The sequence below is a fragment of the Leucopleurus acutus genome (genome assembly GCF_964270905.1).
Source record: "Leucopleurus acutus genome assembly, chromosome: 8".
Taxonomy (NCBI): Eukaryota; Metazoa; Chordata; class Mammalia; order Artiodactyla; family Delphinidae; genus Leucopleurus; species Leucopleurus acutus.
The window spans coordinates 62,219,804-62,238,456 of NC_139151.1; the positions used below are offsets into that span (position 1 = coordinate 62,219,804).

Genomic DNA, 18,653 nt, shown 5'->3' on the forward strand with positions numbered 1-18,653 from the left:
TGCACGCGGGCTTTCTCTAGTTGCGGCGAGCGGGGGCTACTCTTTGTTGCCGTGTGCAAGCTTCTCATTGCGGTGGCTTCTCTTGTTGCGGAGCACAGGCTCTAGGCGCGTGGGCTTCATTAGTTGTGGCATGTGGGCTCAGTTGTTGTGGCTCACGGGCTCTAGAGCAAGGCTCAGTAGTTGTGGCGCACGGGCTTTGTTGCTCGACAACATGTGGGATCTTCCCGGACCAGGGCTCGAACCCGTGTCCCCTGCATTGGCAGGCGGATTCTTAACCACCGCACCACCAGGGAAGTCCCCCAACTTCTAATTTATCCCTCCCCCATACCCCCTTTCCCCTTCGGTAACCATAAGTTTGTTTTCTATGTCTGTGAGTCTGTTTCTGTTTTGTGAATAAGTTCGTTTGTATCATATTTTAGATCCACATGTAAGTGACATCATATGATATTTGTCTTTCTCTGTCTGACTTCACTTAGTATAATAATCTCTAGGTCTATCCGTGTTGCTGCAAATGGCATTATTTCATTCTTTTTTTTAATGGCCGAGTAATATACCATTGTATATATACACCACATCTTCTTTATCTATGGACATTTAGGTTGTTTCCATGTCTTGACTATTGTAAATAGTGCTTCTATGAACATTGGTGTGCATGTATATTTTTGAATCAGAGTTTTCTCTGGATATATGCCCAGGAGTGGGATTGCTGGATCATGTGGTAACTCTATTTTTAGTTTTTTGTTTTTTTTAAAGGTATTTTAAATTTATTTTTATTTTTATTTATTTTTGGCTGTGTTGGGTCTTCGTTGCTGCGTGCTGGCTTTCTCTAGTTGCTGCGAGCAGGGCCTACTCTTCGTTGCAGTGCACGGGCTTCTCGTTGCGGTGGCTTCTCTTTGTTGCAGAGCATGGGCTCTAGGCACACGGGCTTTAGTAGTTGCAGCATGTGGGCTTCAGTAGTTGTGGCTTGCAGGCTCAGTAGTTGTGGCACACGGACTTAGTTGCTCCACGGCATGTGGGATCTTCCCAGACCAGGGCTTGAACCCGTGTCCCCTGCATTGGCAGGCGGATTCTTAACCACTGCGCCACCAGGGAAGTCCCTATTTTTAATTTGTTAAGGAACCTCCATACTGTTTTCCATAGTGGCTGTAGCAATTTATATTCCCACCAACAGTATAGGTGGGTTCCTTTTTCTCCACAGCCTCTCTAGCCTTTATTATTTGTGGACTTTTGCAGATGGTCATTCTGACCAGTGTGAGGTGGTACTTCGTTGTAGTTTTGATTTGCATTTCTTTTATAGTTATCTTGAGCATCTGGGGAAGACCTTGATGTGACGTTTCTGAGCTGTGTTTTATATTTGCCTCCAAGAGATCTGGGTTTTAGAAGATGGATTCCTTTATTCAAGACTGTCCAGCCTCTTGAGGGTAAAATTTTGATAGAAGCAAAGGGGGTTTAACTTCAGTAGTCTTGGCTAAAGTTTCTGAGTTATTGACAATATACACACACAAAGAACTCCCCGTGCTGATTTAATTCTGTGATATAAGCGCTGCAAGAGGACGTGGAAATGTCGATCTGTAGTTGCCATTTCACCTCCATAGGGTACGCAGATCCCTGGCCTTCACAGTATCTCTTGGTCCCACGCAATATTATATCAGGTAACTAACGTGAATTATAGTTTCAGGCATAGCTTTGACGATGGAAAGTTTGGATGAGAAGATTCATTTTTCCCTCTGTCACATTTGTAGAAATAACCACCAAAACAGAAGAGAAAAATTTGATCAAATGTATGTATATCACACCTTAGTACATCAGAAGTCCACTGTACAGGTCTAGCCTAGGGACTTAACATCATTAGTTGAGTAAAAATGACCTCTTTTTAATTTATATTTATCAGTGGGTTGAGCATCCTTAACAGGGCAGAACAGTATAGAACTCTCCTTTAGATCACTTGCCATCCCAGAGCGGGGAGGAATCGAAACTTAGCACGTAGCATCCTTCGGAATTCGGTGTGACTTTCTCCTCCTCGGTGGAATGCTGGCATGGTTCCCTGCATCTGACTTTATGCATGGAGAGCTGGGCAACTGCTCTATCACCAAGTTACCTAATAGAGAATACGGACAAGGCTTTTCAGAGACTCCCAAACCTGGAATCACTCAGGGACCCAGTTGATGGTCTCAGTATTGATCCCAGACTTCTACTACAATTCCACTGTTAGAATTAAGGAAGCAGGTGTAGCCTGCGAGAAAGCAAGCTCTTCGAAAGTCAGGCAAAACAGAGCTGTGTCCCGACTCCGTCTTTTTAAACATGTTTATCAATCATTTTCATAACCTTCTGGCCTTTTATGCCCTGATGATACAGCCATTTTATAATCCAAGAATGATGCCCAAAAGTGACTGAACCTGTTGCCCAATTACTGGAATAAGGAGTATGCGTTTATTCACTCAAAACTCAAATCCTCACCTTTGGCTAATAAATGTTGGCATTCAACAAGATGTTCTTCATGGCCCTGTTCTCAGTTGCTTTCCAGGTTCTTCAAGCAGAGGTGTGTTTTATCCTGGTCTGTGACCAGCTAAGGCTTGAGTGCAGTTTTCTTGAGAGCTGTCCATCTTCTGTAGAATGTGAAAACACAGGACTCTGAACCTCACCAAAAGCAAGGGATAACGATGTGGCAGACTTCTTTCTGGGACATTGTTTCCATCTCACTGTTGTTTGATACCTTTCAAAAGCTCGCTAGAGAACAGCAGTGATTTTGGCCAACTGTATGAGAGGAAGGTGCCCTGCTCGTCTACAATGGTGATTTGGGTCGAGGGAGGCACTTTTCCTCCACGTGCAGCACTGCCACATGGGCCAGTGTGACTGCTGGGGAAGGATGTGCCCCTCAAGTCTGTTAGGGGAGGAAAAAAGCACCAAGAACTCTTCTAGCTACTCAAACGGTGCTTCTAGATTTTAAAATATATTTTAATTACTCAAGTAAATAAACTTTTTTTTTTTTTTTTCTGCTGTGGCCTCTCCCATTGCGGAGCACAGGCTCTGGACACGCAGGCTCAGCGGCCATGGCTCACGGGCCCAGCCGCTCCGCGGCATGTGGGATCCTCCCGGACCGGGGCACGAACCCACGTCCCCTGCATCGGCAGGTGGACTCTCAACCGCTGTGCCACCAGGGAAGCACAAACATATTTTTATAAGAAGCTCAAATATAGTTAAAGCCCCTCTTGACCAAACCTCCCACTCCCAACTTTTCGTAGCCCAGAAACTTCCCCAAAAGAGAGCACTGTTGAGGGTTGTTCTGTAGCCTTCCAGACACTGGATCTATTTACCTTCATAGATACATCAGTGCTTGCGGAGCTGGATGGTACTGTTCTCTAGTATCACACCACGTGATTCTCTGCATCTTGCTGCTTTCACTGTGCAATATGTCTTGTATTTCTATGATGGTTCATAAAAATCTGCCTCATGTTAAAATGCTACAAATTGTCCATAATATGGGTGAGCCACAGTTTATCCACTCCTCTATTAATGGATGTTTAGGTTCAGACAGCATTTTTACACCTTATTTTAAGTGAACTTTCATACAATCACAATGTATAAAACAAAATTTATACTGATCTGTTCCTCAGGCTGTAACAGAGCTTACTGGTTTCGTACATGGTAACTTGAGCAAATAATCCATTTGTGCCTTTGTGTCTCAGTTCCTTTAAGTGTAAAATTACAATAAAAATAGTACCTATCTAGCAGAGCTGTGGGAAGGATTAAATGAATTAATATACGTAAAGTGCTCTCGACAGTGCTTGGCACATGGTGAGCGCTGCCTAAGTGCCCACTTTGTGTCTAGAGCACGGTACTTGGACCACATTGTATTGGTCTCCATAGAATTGCTTTGGTTTTTGGCCCACGTTATCCACTAACCTTTGACCTATTTTGAGAACATCACAGGAAAGCAGTGAGTTCTGCTGGGCTCTGTTTACTGTGAGGATATCATCCCAAATGTTGTTTATCCCACTACACAAAGTCTCTCTGTGGAAACAAGGGATGGTTCTCTCTTCCTTAGGAAGAGCTGTGCTTCTCCTAGGCAGTTAGCTTGACTTTGTCTTACTGATCTGTGCATCTTTTAACTCAGCTGTGCTTCCCTTTTTCCATTGGCTGCTAGAGTAGATTCAGTTTTTATTTTAATCTACTTCTAGCATGTGTTGTAGACTCTATGGCACATAAGTTAACTGAACTTACGATATCAACTTCCTTCCTTCCTCTTTTTTTTTTTTGGTCAACTAGCTGCCTCTCTGGGTGATTGCGTGGGTAGGTCTTTTATCGTACGAACACACTGCACTCCATTTGACTGAGGCCCAGGTGGTGCGGTAGCTGGCCGGAGTCTTGTGGAAGGAGCCTTCCCTTCGCCTCCTGCTGGAGAAGTACCAGCTGCCAGCAGTGGGTGGCCCTGTGAATGTGCTGACTTTGGCGCTGGATCCACACAGCTTCACTTGGGTGCCTGGGTCCTTTCTGTTCTCAGTCTCTCTCCTCTGAAAGTCACCATCATGTGAGTTCTTGGACAGAGAAGCAATTGACCTGCTGCTTAAGAGCTATTTCCTTTCTTTTCTTGTTAGGCTCTGAGAAATGTAGGTTCTAATTATATCTTTGGATACTAGTCAGTGTTTGACCGTGTGATGACTGGAATATTAATTAATGGAACAATAATAAACCACCATCAACACAAAGAAGCCATTAGTGATTGCTAAGGCCCTTTGTTTATGGTATGAAAGAGCTTCCCTAACACTGAACAAGATGCAGACTGGAGAGGGGCTAGACGAAAAGGCAGGGGAATGGCAGGGGTGCCCTGTCCGTCTGGCCTGTGCCTGGCACAGCTGCCCTGGGAAGTGGCCCCTGGGCTCACCCTCCCGCTGCACCTTCGACAGACAGCCAGTGCTTCCTTCACAGGTGACACTCCACGGCTGGAACGCAGATTTCTTGCTCCCTGTTTCTTTTTGGAACCAGGCCTGGCTCTGCCACCTGCCCTCACCTAGGCAGTGCACTGGGGAAGGGATGGGACGAGGGAAGGCAGGAGGTATCTTTTCCTAATGGGGCAGGTGGGGTGTGGTTGGAAAGCCCATTCTGAAGGTTGGAATGTGGCGAAGTGGGCTCAGGAGAAGGGGGACCACCTCTGGGCCCTTCTCTGTGCCCTTCTCCTCTCTGACATTCTCCTTTTACAATCGTGACTTTCCTTTGGGATATGGGATACCCGCCTTACGAACATTGGAGCATTGACTCCTCTGGACCAGCCCAGGTGTCAAGGAGTGTCATTTCCCCGTTTAGCAATAAGATCTGCTTTTTCAGACCGCTGAGCCCCTGGATGGCCTACTGTGCGCCTCTGGTTTGGGCCCTTAAATTCCTCGCGGAAGAAGGGTGTAGTCGTAGCACTGGGCCAGTTCAGTTCCATTAGCAGCGACCTCCCTCCTCCCTGCCTACAGCCAGGGCAGACACACCCAGGAAGTGACTGCAGCTCCTGTCTCTAGCTCAGGGCATTTTATAAGCTTTGCCTCTCAACTGCCATCTCAAATCTCCCTTTCCTCTGTTTTCCATGGTTTCCGACTACTTGGTATTTCCTGTGTTTTCCCTCTGCTTGGCCCTTGAGATCCCTCTGGCTGTCATTTGGGTTCTTCTCAAGACGTTTCATCTTAGCTTATTCCTCTCAGCTCTAACACTGCAGCAACTCCACGTGCCACCCTGGTTGCCAGAGCCCTTATTGAGGGGTGCGATCGGCCACTTCTGAGAGGGATGTGCGAGTAGATGAAGGGCCTTCCGTTTGGCATCCCTCATCCTCCAGGCTCCCTGCCATGTTCAGGATGGGCCTCTACGCCGTGAGGTGTGCCTCGGCTCTGGAGAACTTTGGCGTGAGAGTCAGGAGACAAGATCTGTGCAGGAGTTGTTCCCATATAGTTCCTCAGCGCATGGTACCAGCTCCCTGGTCTCAAAGAGTAGACCCTTATTGCTACTGGGGCTTCTGGCCGGCTGTGCCTCCAGCTAAACCAGACTCAACACGCCCAGTCACGCCAAGCACCGCCGGGTCTGGAGTTCCACCAAGGCCTTTCTAGCCAAAGGTGAGGTCACCCAGGGGGTGGTTTTTGCTACCTTTTATGGCATGCCTATCAGTGGCATCTGATCTGGTCCTCCTTGTAGTAGTTTTGAAATCCTGTGGTTTCCTGTTTAGGTGGGTGGTTTTGCATAGATAATGAGCGAAACTGACCTCGCCAATTGCATACTTCATTTGGAAGTTGGTAAGATGTTTTTCCAGCCTTTTAAGTGTGTGTTTTTTTCCTCTTCCCTTTAGTCCCAGGTAAATCACCACAGTGCTGCTAGTAATGAAACGTACCAGGAACGCTTAGCACGTCTAGAAGGAGATAAGGAGTCCCTCATATTACAGGTGGGTCCTTTTTGGTGGGAACCAGCTTATTCTGTTACCTCCAGCTCTGTAGCTGCCTTAAGTAGGAGGGAAGTCCAAAGGGTTTTCTCTGTTGGATGTTTCCTGCTCCCAAAGTGTATGTTTTTCAAAAGACTTTTCCTGAAACAAAGGAGAAAGTAACTGGGGGCACAGGTTAACTCTGGCCTTGGCTTTTGGGGGCTGTGAATGGATTCATTTATTTATCACGGACTACAAGAGTATCTGCATCTATACACTGGAAGCTCTGTGGCCAGGCTGATTAATGGGGCCCTGTCTTCCAGAAGTCTTGCAAAGGAGATGTGTCCTCATGTCACTAATCCAGCAAAGCCTCTTACAAAGCCCCAGGGTGTTTGCTAACAGGATCAGGCCCAGTTCATCCGGAGCTGGATCTAGACTGATCACTCTGAGGCCAAGCGCCCTGGAGCTGTTAACGCGGGTTAATAAGCCTTTGATGACTCTTACTTTGAAGAAAGGAACTCCAAAACTTTTCAGAGACAAAGAGTCAAAGACGTAGTTTCAGGTCTGAAAACTTGCATTGCATTCTGAAAAGTTGATCTTTCTCGAGGGATGCTTTTTGCTGAGGTAGGAGCTCTTTGCTGTGTTAGTTCTCAAACACATGAACCGAGCCTCAGGGTCTGGTATGCCTCAGACACTGTGATTGACAATTTAGAGAATAATAAGACTAATATCCTAATCCCAGCTCCTTAAAAAGCTTGAAGGGTGGTGATTAAGACTGGTAAGTGGGATGGAAGGGAGGGGGCAGGGAGGGTTCTGGGACCCTCCCTAGACTATGGGCCTTAGCTTAGAGCACTAGAGTTAGCACTAGAGTTAAGAGGCTGCAGTATGTTTGGCTTTTTTCCTTCTGTTTTACCTTATTTTTTATTCATTTCACTTCATTTTATGAATGTAGGTATAATATCTGATTATTTTAGAAACTTTGGAAAGTCAAAAAGAATTTAACATGTTGGCCCTTTCTTCCAGTCCTTTTTTCCTGTCCTGCCCCTATTTTAAAAAATTAAGCTCAGACCAAATATACAATTACACAATTTTGCATCCTAGGTTTTTTTTTCTTCACTTCATTGATTTGTTCATTAAAAACTATTTGCATGCCCACAACTCAGTGGATACTGGTTTTAGGTGCTGGGGTTGTAGCAGTGAGGAAAATAGACTAAGTCCCCGTTCTCAAGCTTCCATTCGTGTGTGTGTGTGTGTGCGTGCGTGCGCGCGTACATGTATGATAAACCAATTCACAAAATGTTTCCAGTGATGATAAATGCTATGGAAAAAAATAAAGCAGGATATAGGACTGTGTGGTCAGGGAAGACCTCCCCGATAGGAGGAGACTTAAGGACCTGGGGAGGGAGCCCCATAGAGACTGGGAGAAGCACGTGCCAGGCAGAGGAGGTGGCTGGTCCAGCGAGCACCTTGAGGTAGGCATGTGCTTGGCGTGTGGGAAGAACAGGAAGGGGCTGTGTGGTTGGAGCTGGTGACCCTGAGAAGCCTGGGAACTGCCTACTGAGAGGTAGCAGGGGCCAGGTTATATAGCACGTTACAGTGCAGACATTTTGCGGGATGTGTAATTGGAACCTCCATCCCAATGACACAACTGATGGAAGAGCGTCCAGTTTAGAATTTTGCCACAAACAGTATCAAGCTACAGACTAATGAACCCGGAACCTTCATGGCTGAAATGAGACATTTCTATTTAGAGGGTTACAATTTAATAAAGAATTCCTGTGTGATAATCTCTCTGATATTTTAAAAATTCTGAATTCTTGAATAATCCTTAATGATTCTAGCACAACTGGGGAGCTGCTTATCAGTAAAGTCAGAAGTGGATCCTAATGGTTTCTGTCCCTCCAGGAGCTTGTGGACAGACTCTCAGAGCTGCTCTTACGTGCTCACTGCTGTCTCTAGAGGCTCCACGGAGCAGGTTAGACAGATCCTCAGAGTGGGGGAGCCACTTACTTGATTAATTCACAAGACAGCTCAGCCAGACCGAATTCACTGGAGCCCTTGGCCCAGAATGTTCTCCTGGGTTTACTTGTGGAAGAACAAGGGAAATCACACCGGGCAAAATACTGTTTTCAGGATTAAACAATAAATAAAACCAAAATCTTGTATTTCTTCATTAGAATGTGACTTCTTAATGCAAGGATTTTCATCTTTTTCTTTTTCCCCCACTTCTGTATCCCCTCGGTTTTTAAAACTATGCCTAGCATGTGGTAGGGGCTCAGAAAATATTTTTTCTTGAATAAAGGTCACATTTAGAACCTTTATACATTTTCTCCCAATTTTCTACACCTCTACATTCATAACCTAGACTGAGTATTCACGTTCATAAGGACCCCATAACCCGGTGTATCTCGAGTCTTAAGAGCAGCTGGGCTATGAGCTATAGAATGCCGGAGACCACGTTATTCCTCTTGGTACCTAAGACGACACGTTATTCGTCTGGGGTCTGGGTACCTATTCCGCTGGGTATCGCCAGCCCATGGCCCCAAGGCGTGGTGCAGACTCTCTAAGTGTTAATCATCCCAGTAAGATTAACCATGACACATCCCCAACAGAAACTCTGGAACCCAGGCAGCAAAGGCCACCCCTGGCATCCTACTCTTTTGAGATTAGAGTTAGTTGAAAAGGCCAGGACGGCTGATCATGTTAGGCAGCGAGGATAAGACGCCCATTTTTGGATTATAATTGAAATGTTAGCACACCATGCATCAGCTCCAGGAGTATGTTTCAATAATTCATTAATCACTTAGGAACATAAAAATGGAAAGCTTAAAGCAGCCATATTCATTAAGATTTGTGCCTCTGTAAAAGGGAGCTTTATAATTCATAACTTTATTTAAGCATGCATAAGTGAATTCACATTAACTCTCATGCTCCAGCTATCATTCCTTTACAGACTGAGAAATAATTTATGATCATCTATATGTAAATGGTGATGAGTCAACCATTGGTTAGAAACCAAAAGGCTATAAAGGATCTCAATTTACCAGTCCTTGATTTCTTTATTTTGGGGGAGGTCACTCATGCTTTCTTCCACTTCCTGCTCTGAGGCACCATTTAATAATAATTATTTAATAGTAATATGGAAAAGGATTAATAATAATAAGGAAAAGGCTGTTTGCTGATAGAGGCTTTGAAAATCTTCTCAGTCTGTATTTAGGGTATAATTTAAATGATTTATTGTAAATGGATTTTTATTTGCTAACAATTCCAAGAGATAGTCTCGATGTTCTTCAGAAAGACGACTGTTTTCCTGCCACTGTATGTGCAGCGTGGCTTGTGTATATTTATGACTTAGTCATGTTTTGGCCTGTGAAGCACAAAAACCTTCCTGCAGCCAAGTTTTGTCAGTGCTAATACATGCCCTTTACGTCCCACATTCCTTAATTGCTTCAGAACCCTCGCCTGATAGGTGAGCTGTCCTCACACCCTGATGAGAGGGGTAAGGTCATTGGCTACTCTGCACAGAAGTTTGGATTGCGCTTCCACATGAGGTGGCAGGAGCCCTGGCGAGCCAGCTGAGTTATTCCTTGAGGCCGGGCTGCCCAAGGGAGCTCTGTGAGAGGCACAAGGAGCCAGAGGCCAGCCCAGAGGCTGCTCTCGTGGCTGCTGGGTGTTTTTCTCCTGAGTCTGTCAAGAGCAGGAAATGTGACCAACCTGGTCCAGGTGGTGGCTGGGACTTCCCGGCCAGGTGAGAAAACAACCGGGGTTCCCTTCATCCAGGACACTTCCCCCACTTACCACCCACCAAAAACAGCAGCCGTTCTTCTCCCATCAAGAATCAGTGGCGTGGCTTCACGGCTCCCCTCCAGCGGGGAGCCGGTCCCAGCCTCCACCCTTGCTTTATTTCCTGGGACAGGTGAGCGTCCTCACAGACCAAGTGGAAGCCCAAGGAGAGAAGATTCGGGACCTGGAAGTGTGTCTGGAAGGACACCAGGTGAAACTCAATGCTGCTGAAGAGATGCTTCAACAGGTAAGGGTGGGTGGGACCCAGGGCCTTGGGTCCTGCAGCCACTCACGTGGGCAAGCCCCTTTCTGGGTCCACGTTACAGAGCTCGCTGCTTCCATTCCCATCCTGCCTGGAGGGGAGGGTTGGCTGCTTAGCCTGTGGTGTTTACACAGCAGGTGAAACCGGAGGGGGAGGGCAGGGAAGGGCTGGCCTGGGAGGAATAACTTGTTGGGCTGGTTTGACAGATTCCCAGGGCACTTTCTCCTGGCCTGGTTCAGTGCAGAGCTCTCTGCTGGCCATGTCCCCCTCATCTTATCACACCAACCACACCGGACACACTTAGCTGGCTAACTCCTCATAACCAAGTAACCCACGGTTCGGGCATGGCACTGTTGTCGCCTTTGCCCTGTAAGTGGCATCTGGGGTTTTCGAAAGTCGATTAACTTATTTTGTGCCTCTTTCCTTCCCTCACTCTTTCCCCTCTCACTCTGTGTGGCTTTCTTTGATAAAATTGATCACATATTACATAAAATTTTAATATAATTTAATACATATTAAAATGAAAAAAATTAGCTGCTCTTCTACCATTCAGAAACATCTCTTAAATGTCTCCTTGTTTCTCTTTGGGCCTTTTTGTTATGTGTACATATAATATACAAAACACTATTTGCACCAGAGATATGATTTAGTCCTCAGCTTTTCTATGCTTAACGTCATAGAGTGAGTTTTATTCCACTTTTAAATTTTGCTGTATCGTTGTCTTTACTATCACTTAGACCTTTTTAATTCTTTTTAGCAAAAGTATTATAATTGAACTGACTCTTCTTGAACAGTCTGACCCCCTTGTAAATAACGAGCTGCAATTTTTAGGAAGCGGTGTTGAATTTTTATCAAAAGTCTTTTCAGAATCTGTTGAGATGCTAATTAGAAATTTTATTTTATGACCTCTAGTAATATATCTAATTTCCTTAACTTGCATCATTTTTGCACTTCAGTTATTTTGAAAAATAAACCATGACTGAAGTTTATGTGTGTATGCTTTGTAGGTCCTTGTATAGTACTTGGCACATAAAAGGTGCTCACTAATTATTTAAGGAATGAAAGTCCATTTCTTAAAATGAGTGGGTTCAATTAGAAGACTGCTTATAATCTCCCTCCCCCATCCCCCAAGCTCTAACCTTTTTTTTTTTTAATCGCTTTGGTCAGCATAAAATTCAAATTGTTTCTCCACAGCATAGTAATGAACAGAGGCTTTGAATATGACCTTTTGTCTTAGGGGTAAATATCTTAGTTTCTAGGTGTTTCTTAGCTTTGAGTGCATTTGAAGAACTTCTTTTAAAATCAATATTTTTATGCAAATGTCTTTGCAGAAACTAGTTCTGACAGCTTGGAAGCTGTTATTAGTTTATCCTTTCATTGCTGATTGATAAGTTACCACATTCTTGGCCCCATTTGATTTTCTGTTTAAACGGTATGCCATTTCTCTTGCTTATCGTATTCCCTGGAAATCCGAGTAGCAACAGGAGTGAATCTTTCTTTTTATTTACTCTTAAAAGTTGAATCTTTCTTTTGAAGACCCAGGAAAGAAAATAGCCTGATGGAAAAAATCTCAAATGGCACAAGAGCATTTTCACAAGAGTGCATGGGACAACCCACTAGATTATATTTTCAAGACAGCAAAAGATGCGGTTCTGGGGTGGGGACCAGGGAGGAAGATGATGGAGGGGCTGTAAAAAAAAAAAACAAAAACAAAAAACAAAAACAAAAACAAAAAAAAACCTAGACAGAGACCAAGAAAATTTGCATGTGGAAGGGAACAGAAGGCAGAAGGCTGATGTTTCAGGAAGGCAGTGCCTGCTGAGTAACCACACGATCGGAGGTCAGAAAATGGCCCCATCGTGGTGCCTGAGCTCTCTGAGGTTGTCTTATCCTTCTAAGCAATATCCCATAGACTGGATTTTAGACTTTTAAAAAAGTCTTAAGCTCAACTGCCCCTTATACCCTGTTTATTCTACATCTTCTTTCTTGTGTGCCGTGGCCGAGGTAGCAGTCGTGTGGTCTGCGTGTACCGTAGAGGCGAACGTGTTGGCTTGCTATCTTCTGGAGTGCGGTAGCTCTTAGTTGCTACCTCTGGGGTTGAAAGATCTTTCTGAACTTAACCAAGTTATTTTTATGCCCATAACTTTGACTGTATTCTCTCAGCCTTTCAAGGGTAAAATGAAAGGAGTGTGCAGTACTTTCCTGGAGAATTCTGAGTTCATGGCATAGGCATTTGAGGCTCCGCTCCCACTCATGTGTTTTCTGGGCTTGGTGGTGCCTGAACTGGAGATCATTGGGTTGCCAGCTCTAAATGCCCCATTGAATGTTCTGCACATGGTAATGCTTTCCGGAAATCTGCTTGATACTGTTTGAAAAGACGCTTAATTCTTGCATCACAATGCTGATGTGATGCCATCTGTATATAGCATGGAGTACATATGTAAGTGTCCTCTGAACTGGGGATAGGCAGAGACTTGCCTAGTTAGACTGTGATATCCTGGGCCCCAGGGCTCATGGTAGGAGCAAGCATGACTCACGTCCTTAAGGCAGAGAATGGAGGCAAACAATCGCCTCTTTCTTTCTTTTTTTTTTTAATTAATTTACTTTATTTTTGGCTCCGTCGGGTCTTTATTTTTAGCTCCGTCAGGTCTTTGTTGCTATGCGCGGGCTTTCTCTAGTTGCGGCGAGTGGGGACTACTCTTGTTGCAGTGAGCGGGCTTCTCGTTGCGGAGGGTTCTCTTGCTGCAGAGCGTGGGCCCTAGTAGTTGTGGCTCGTGGGCTCTAGAGCGCAGGCTCAGTAGTTGTGCACGGGCTTAGCTGCTCCGCGGCATGTGGGATCTTCACGGACCAGGGCTCAAACCCGTGTCCCCTGCCCTGGCAGGAGGACTCCCAACCACTGCGCCACCAGGGAAGTCCACAATTGCCTCTTTCTGCCAGCCCTGAGCCAAGTCTGGCCTCCTGTTAAAGGCCTGAGATGCTTTCGCTGTCACAGCGTGGGGCCTCCTGACTGCCTATTGACACTGCTTCCCGTGGGGAGGCAGCTCCTGCTAGCCCTTACACACTGAAAACATCCTTTCTAAAGGAGCCAGCAATTCTAGCTGACCACCCATGGAGGCCCATTACTGCCTTTCACAAGAAGCTGGAAATCCAGATGTAAAAATTTAAAGATCAGTCTTTCTATTTTAAAAACATTGGCAACTAATTTAAATGAAAAAGAAGTATTGTGTGAACCACACAATATTTATTGTACCTTTAGGCCAAGCCTGGCCCACAGATCCAGTCTGCAACCTCTATTCCAGACTTCGCCCCCTTGGCTGGCTAGAAGACCTCTGGGGGGACTTAAGGAAACCCAGACCCAGCCAGTATCGTCCAAACCCTGTGCGTCCATGGGTTCCAAACCCCACTGTGCTGTCTCTCCCGACAGCTCTTCTCCTGAGCAATGTTCCCCACCCGACTCACGAGCCATGGACCCCTCAGCCTGGCTTGGCCTGGTTCCCTGCTAAGTGCTGATCTCTTAGCTCTCATCTGTTTTCTTCTACACATTAACCCATCTGGTCTCTAGAAAGGGAGAGCATGAAGATCCATGGGGTTAGACAGGCAAACCAGGACCAAACAGAATCAGCACAGAGGCAGGGCCACATGAGCCACGCATAGATTATAGACACATTTGAGGGCAAAATATTTCTTGTCTGCAGCCTGTTGCAGGACACAGGGTGGGAACGGGGTAGCTACAAGCGTCTCTTGGAGCTGCCTGTGGAAACATCTACTCTGATATGGTCTCTGACTCACTGAGCTATCTAGATTCCCCAGGGAGCCTTCCCCATTAGGAAGAGACATCTACCAGGAAGTGTACAAGTGGGTCTTCAAAGGCCCACAGCCTGAGTCCATTTTCACCTCCTTTTTTTTTTTTTTGCGGTATGCGGGCCTCTCACTGTTGTGGCCTCTCCCGTGGCGGAGCACAGGCTCCGGACGCACAGGCTCAGCGGCCATGGCTCACAGGCCCAGCCACTCCACGGCACGTAGGATCTTCGCGGACTGGGGCACGAACCCATGTCCCCTGCATCGGCAGGCGGACTCTCAACCACTGCGCCACCAGGGAAGCCCTTCATCTCCATTTTAAGCAGGTCAAGGCGTTGCCCAGCTGCATCTTTGAGGGCTGCACACTGAACTATCCGAGCCCAGATCCCAGACTAACACCCCAGGAACACACGTGTGGACCAGCGCCCTCCCCATTGTGATTGGCCTAGACCATGTTGCCAAAAAAATCTATCACAGAGAGAGAGTTCCTTATGCTCTGTGATGTATTTGAAGTCCCTGGTGACTTTTTCTAAAGTGGCCTCCATGGGTTCTCTGGGGTTCTGTCGGTTCCTGCACAACAAGCTCCTCTGCCTCTGATCACTGACCCTTCTCCAGCGGGTGATGATTTCAGGGAGGGAAGCCAATGCTGTTCAGTGGAGAAGAGGCCTTGTACAGAGCTGGCAGCCAAATGGAACACTTTCCAGAGGCTGGCCCTTGACAGGTGTGATCAGTGCCAAGAGCAGCAGCCATGTTTAGTGCCAGAAAGAAGACAGGGTAGCGAACCCAAGGGGGGAGGAAGAAAGGATGCAAAGCTCCTTGTGAGGACACAGCCCAGCTTTGGGGAAACATGGAAGGACACCAGGCTCTATCTCAGTCCTCCAACCTGACCCAGAGCCCCAGGTGTCAGGCAACCTCATTGTGTTGGCTGCCTTTTGGGTGAGGTGTGGAGAGTGACAAATTTAGGGGATTTGGAGTCCATGGACGTGACTTTCTGCAGATTCACCACTTGTGGTTGATCTGGGGAAGTCAGTGAACCTGTGTTCTTATTTATAGAGAACAGAGATGACAGTGTGGACTCTGCACTGCCCACCTCCTAGAGCTGTAGTACAGTTGTTCCGGTTTTGTTAAAGCTGGACTATTGGGCTTCCCTGGTGGTGCAGTGGTTGAGAGTCCGCCTGCCGATGCAGGGGACACGGGTTCGTGCCCCGGTCCGGGAAGATCCCACATGCCGCAGAGCGGCTGGGCCCGTGAGCCATGGCCGCTGAGCCTGCGCGTCCAGAGCCTGTGCTCCGCAACAGGAGAGGCCACAACAATGAGAGGCCCGCGTACTGTTAAAAAAAGAAAAAAGAAAAAAGAATGTATAAAACTGGACTATCACACAATGGCCAGGGGGTTACGGGACCCAGGACACAGGCCCAGTTCCTGCCCTTGAGTCGAGCGAGGGAACAGTGTGCCCAGGCGTGTGAACTCAGCAAAGTGTCGTCAGCACCCAGCTCATAAATTCCCGGAGAGCACCTTTAGGGAGGTGTTTCTACCTCAGGAAGGATATTAAACAGAGCTATGCACCTGACCCTGTGGGAGCACAAATCTGTCCGAGGAGACCGGACACTTGAGCGAAGAAAAAGGGGATTTGCCACTTATTCCCTAAAACTCCCCCTGGGAGATTTGTGAGGCAGAGATAACTGCTTTCCTCAAATTATCTCATTTGATGTTGGATCTCCAGACCATAGTGTGAGATAGGTGCTTTACCCCCTTTTTTTTTTTTTTTTTTTTTTTAACAGATAAGGGGACTGAGGTTCAGAGAGACGATTTAGTTAGTGGGGACTGAGACTGGACTCAAACCCAGGTTGACTACGAGCCCCTCTCCCTGAAAGAGGCTTCCCGGCAAGGCCTAGGCCTCTTACTTCAAAGAGCAGAGGGACATACTTTTCCTTTCAAGTCGTTCGATGGCCTGTTCTTTCATTCTGGTTTCAGGTTGCCAGTCTGGCTCCAGTCCCCCGTCATTGGTCAGAAACTCCCTGGGTCAGGTTCCACACTTAAAGTTGGAAGTAATCGCTTCAAGATGTGGCCCTTTAAGGAGAGCAAAGTTGAAAGGCAAATTCTCTTTATCAGCTCCAGTCAGACACTGAGCTTTGGGAAAAGGAAATGATGGTTTGCTCTGAGATGGAGGCTTTTTTTCATCTCCCAGAAAGGAGATGTATTTGTCCTTCTGGAAGAGGTTACTGGTAGTGGTGAAGTGAGGGGGTGAGTGATAATTTTATTCATTGGTTTTCTTCATTACCCAGTTTCATGGTCCTGCCTAGTAAGAAACACAAACCACAGTCCTCCCATACCACCCCGCTCATCCCTTGCCCTCTCTCATTTACACAGGCAGCCTTGAACCAATGAGGAGAGCAGACACTCCTGCTGCTTATGAAACCTCTGGCCCTTATCTCCAGCCCCTGCCTCCCATTCCCCTCCCCCACCCCCATTACAGTAGCTCTGTGATTCCAAGAGATCCCAGCAGGATCCCACCCTGCAGGTCTCAGTAGGTGCCTTCGTGCTCTGGACAAACAGGCTGGACCAGATCACTGCAGTCTTGGGGATGGGAGCTGAGGATCCAAGAATGTTACTCTTAAGGGGTAGACAGAATAAAAGATGCCAGCGGCGAAGACAAAGAAAAAAGAAAGGTCAGGAAAATGGGACTTCCCAGGTGGTCCAGTGGCTAAGACTCCGTGCTCCCAATGCAGGGGGGCCGGGTTCAATCCCTGGTCGGGGAGCTAGATCCCGCATGCTGCAACTAAAGATCGCGCACACTGCAACTAAGACCCTGTGCAGCCAAAATAAAGAAAGGAAGAGCTCAGGAAAATGGAAAGGGAGGGTGGGCTTGCACTGATGAGGGGAGGCAGGGTGAGTCAGTGGGTTGAGAGCTGAGAGGTGAAAGTTGCCTCGGAAGGTGGGGACGCTGGTCCCAGAGGCAGGGCTGTTTCTGTGCTCTGGGGAAGGCAGAAGCTGGGTTGCAGACATGCAGACGTTTTCCTGAGTAAGCGACAGGAAGATGAGGAAGAGGAGGCAGCAAAGAGTGGATTATGCTTTTCAGAGCTTGGCTGTGAGGGGGAGAGGGGAGGGAGGAGAAAAAGCTGGCGTTCACGCTCACACCACACTCGGAGTGCGTTTGCCTAGCCTGAGCACTAGGGAGCTGATGGTGGTCCCTGGAGGGGAAGGAAGGTCAAGAGGGAAGGTTCTTTCCAATGTCAGAAATTTGATCATGTTTATAGCCTGAGGGATGGAAGCTGATGGTGAGGGAGAGATTAAATGCCTGTCAGAGCAGATGATTAATGGGCCTACCCCAGAGTAGTGTAGACTTGGTGAGAACTTCCTCAAAGGCAGTACAGAGGGGAGGGAGGGCCCAGGTCCCTGTGAGCAGGCGGCGTTCTGCACTACCGGCTAGAGGGAGAAACAGGACCAGGACTCGGAGAACAAAGCCAAAAGCTACTGGTTAACCAGGGAGTTACCTGAATCTTCATTCAAGCTGCATGAGGATGGCATGGAAGACTGGTCAGCAACAGGAAGGTGGGTCAGGTGGAGCAACTCAGCAGCAAACTCTGGAATCTTTGTGTCCTTTAACATGTGCTTTTAATGTGCAACCTGGAAACTTATTGGGCTGGGAACAGTTTTTAAAGATAGAAGAACCTGACAGAGAAGTCGGCTGTGTGCAGTTATGTCAGACTAACCTCGGAAAGGAGGTGCGGGCTTGCCTTCTCTAAGACACGGATTCAGGAGAGAGGAATGAGAGACGATTCTGGGAAACTTTGAAATAGGAAGGATGTAAGTTCAGTGACTGATCAGATGATCTTTTCAGTAAATAGGTTATTTAAGGAGAAGAAGGGGATAGGGTGGGGTTTAGGGCTCAAGGAGGATGGAAAAGATCTGGAACAATCTCTGAAAGGAACCAGCCAGAGATGAATATAAGTTTTGCCAGGCAGTGTTGGAAGATCGGCTGTAATTAGATAGCGTAAATTTGTGTGGAAACCAATTGGCATCATTAAGTGACTTACCAGCAATTCTCAGGCCGTGGGGAGTGGAAACATAGACAGAAGTCTTTGAGGTTTGGCATGGAGTGGGTGCTGGTGAAACAAGTACACTTCAGATCTAGGGGCAAGGATGAGTCAGGAAGAATTTTCTGATGCAGAAATGATACAACTGAAATGATAAGCTTTAAGGTACAGGGTGGGTAAGGAGGCAAATACTACTTAAAGGAAGTTGATAAACTAGGAAAATAGGGAGTTGTTAAGTAACTGGTAGCCACAGAAGAAGAAATTGAAGATGATTTGAGTGACTAAATGGGCCAGTTGAAAAGTCAGAGGATTGTGGCCAGAGGAGAGAATTTCAGAGTTGAAGATTTTAGAAGTGAAGGACACATGTTCCGGATCAAGACGAGGGGTC

At 46.7% G+C, this 18,653-nt stretch overlaps 1 protein-coding gene across 6 annotated transcripts in view; it reads left to right on the forward strand.

Moving 5' to 3' along the window:
• The window catches only part of PPFIBP2 (PPFIA binding protein 2), a gene marked incomplete at its 3' end in the record, with an annotated part of 181,769 nt that overhangs the window by 111,479 nt on the left and 51,637 nt on the right, over window positions 1–18,653 (forward strand). For 5 of the 6 annotated variants that reach the window (XM_082844193.1, XM_082844196.1, XM_082844197.1 and 2 more), the window contains 2 exons: window positions 6,317–6,409; window positions 10,302–10,415. In XM_082844193.1, the coding sequence (XP_082700319.1) occupies window positions 6,317–6,409; window positions 10,302–10,415 (207 nt within the window). The remainder of the gene's footprint in view (window positions 1–6,316; window positions 6,410–10,301; window positions 10,416–18,653) is intronic. The other variant, XM_082844195.1, reaches the window with a different exon arrangement.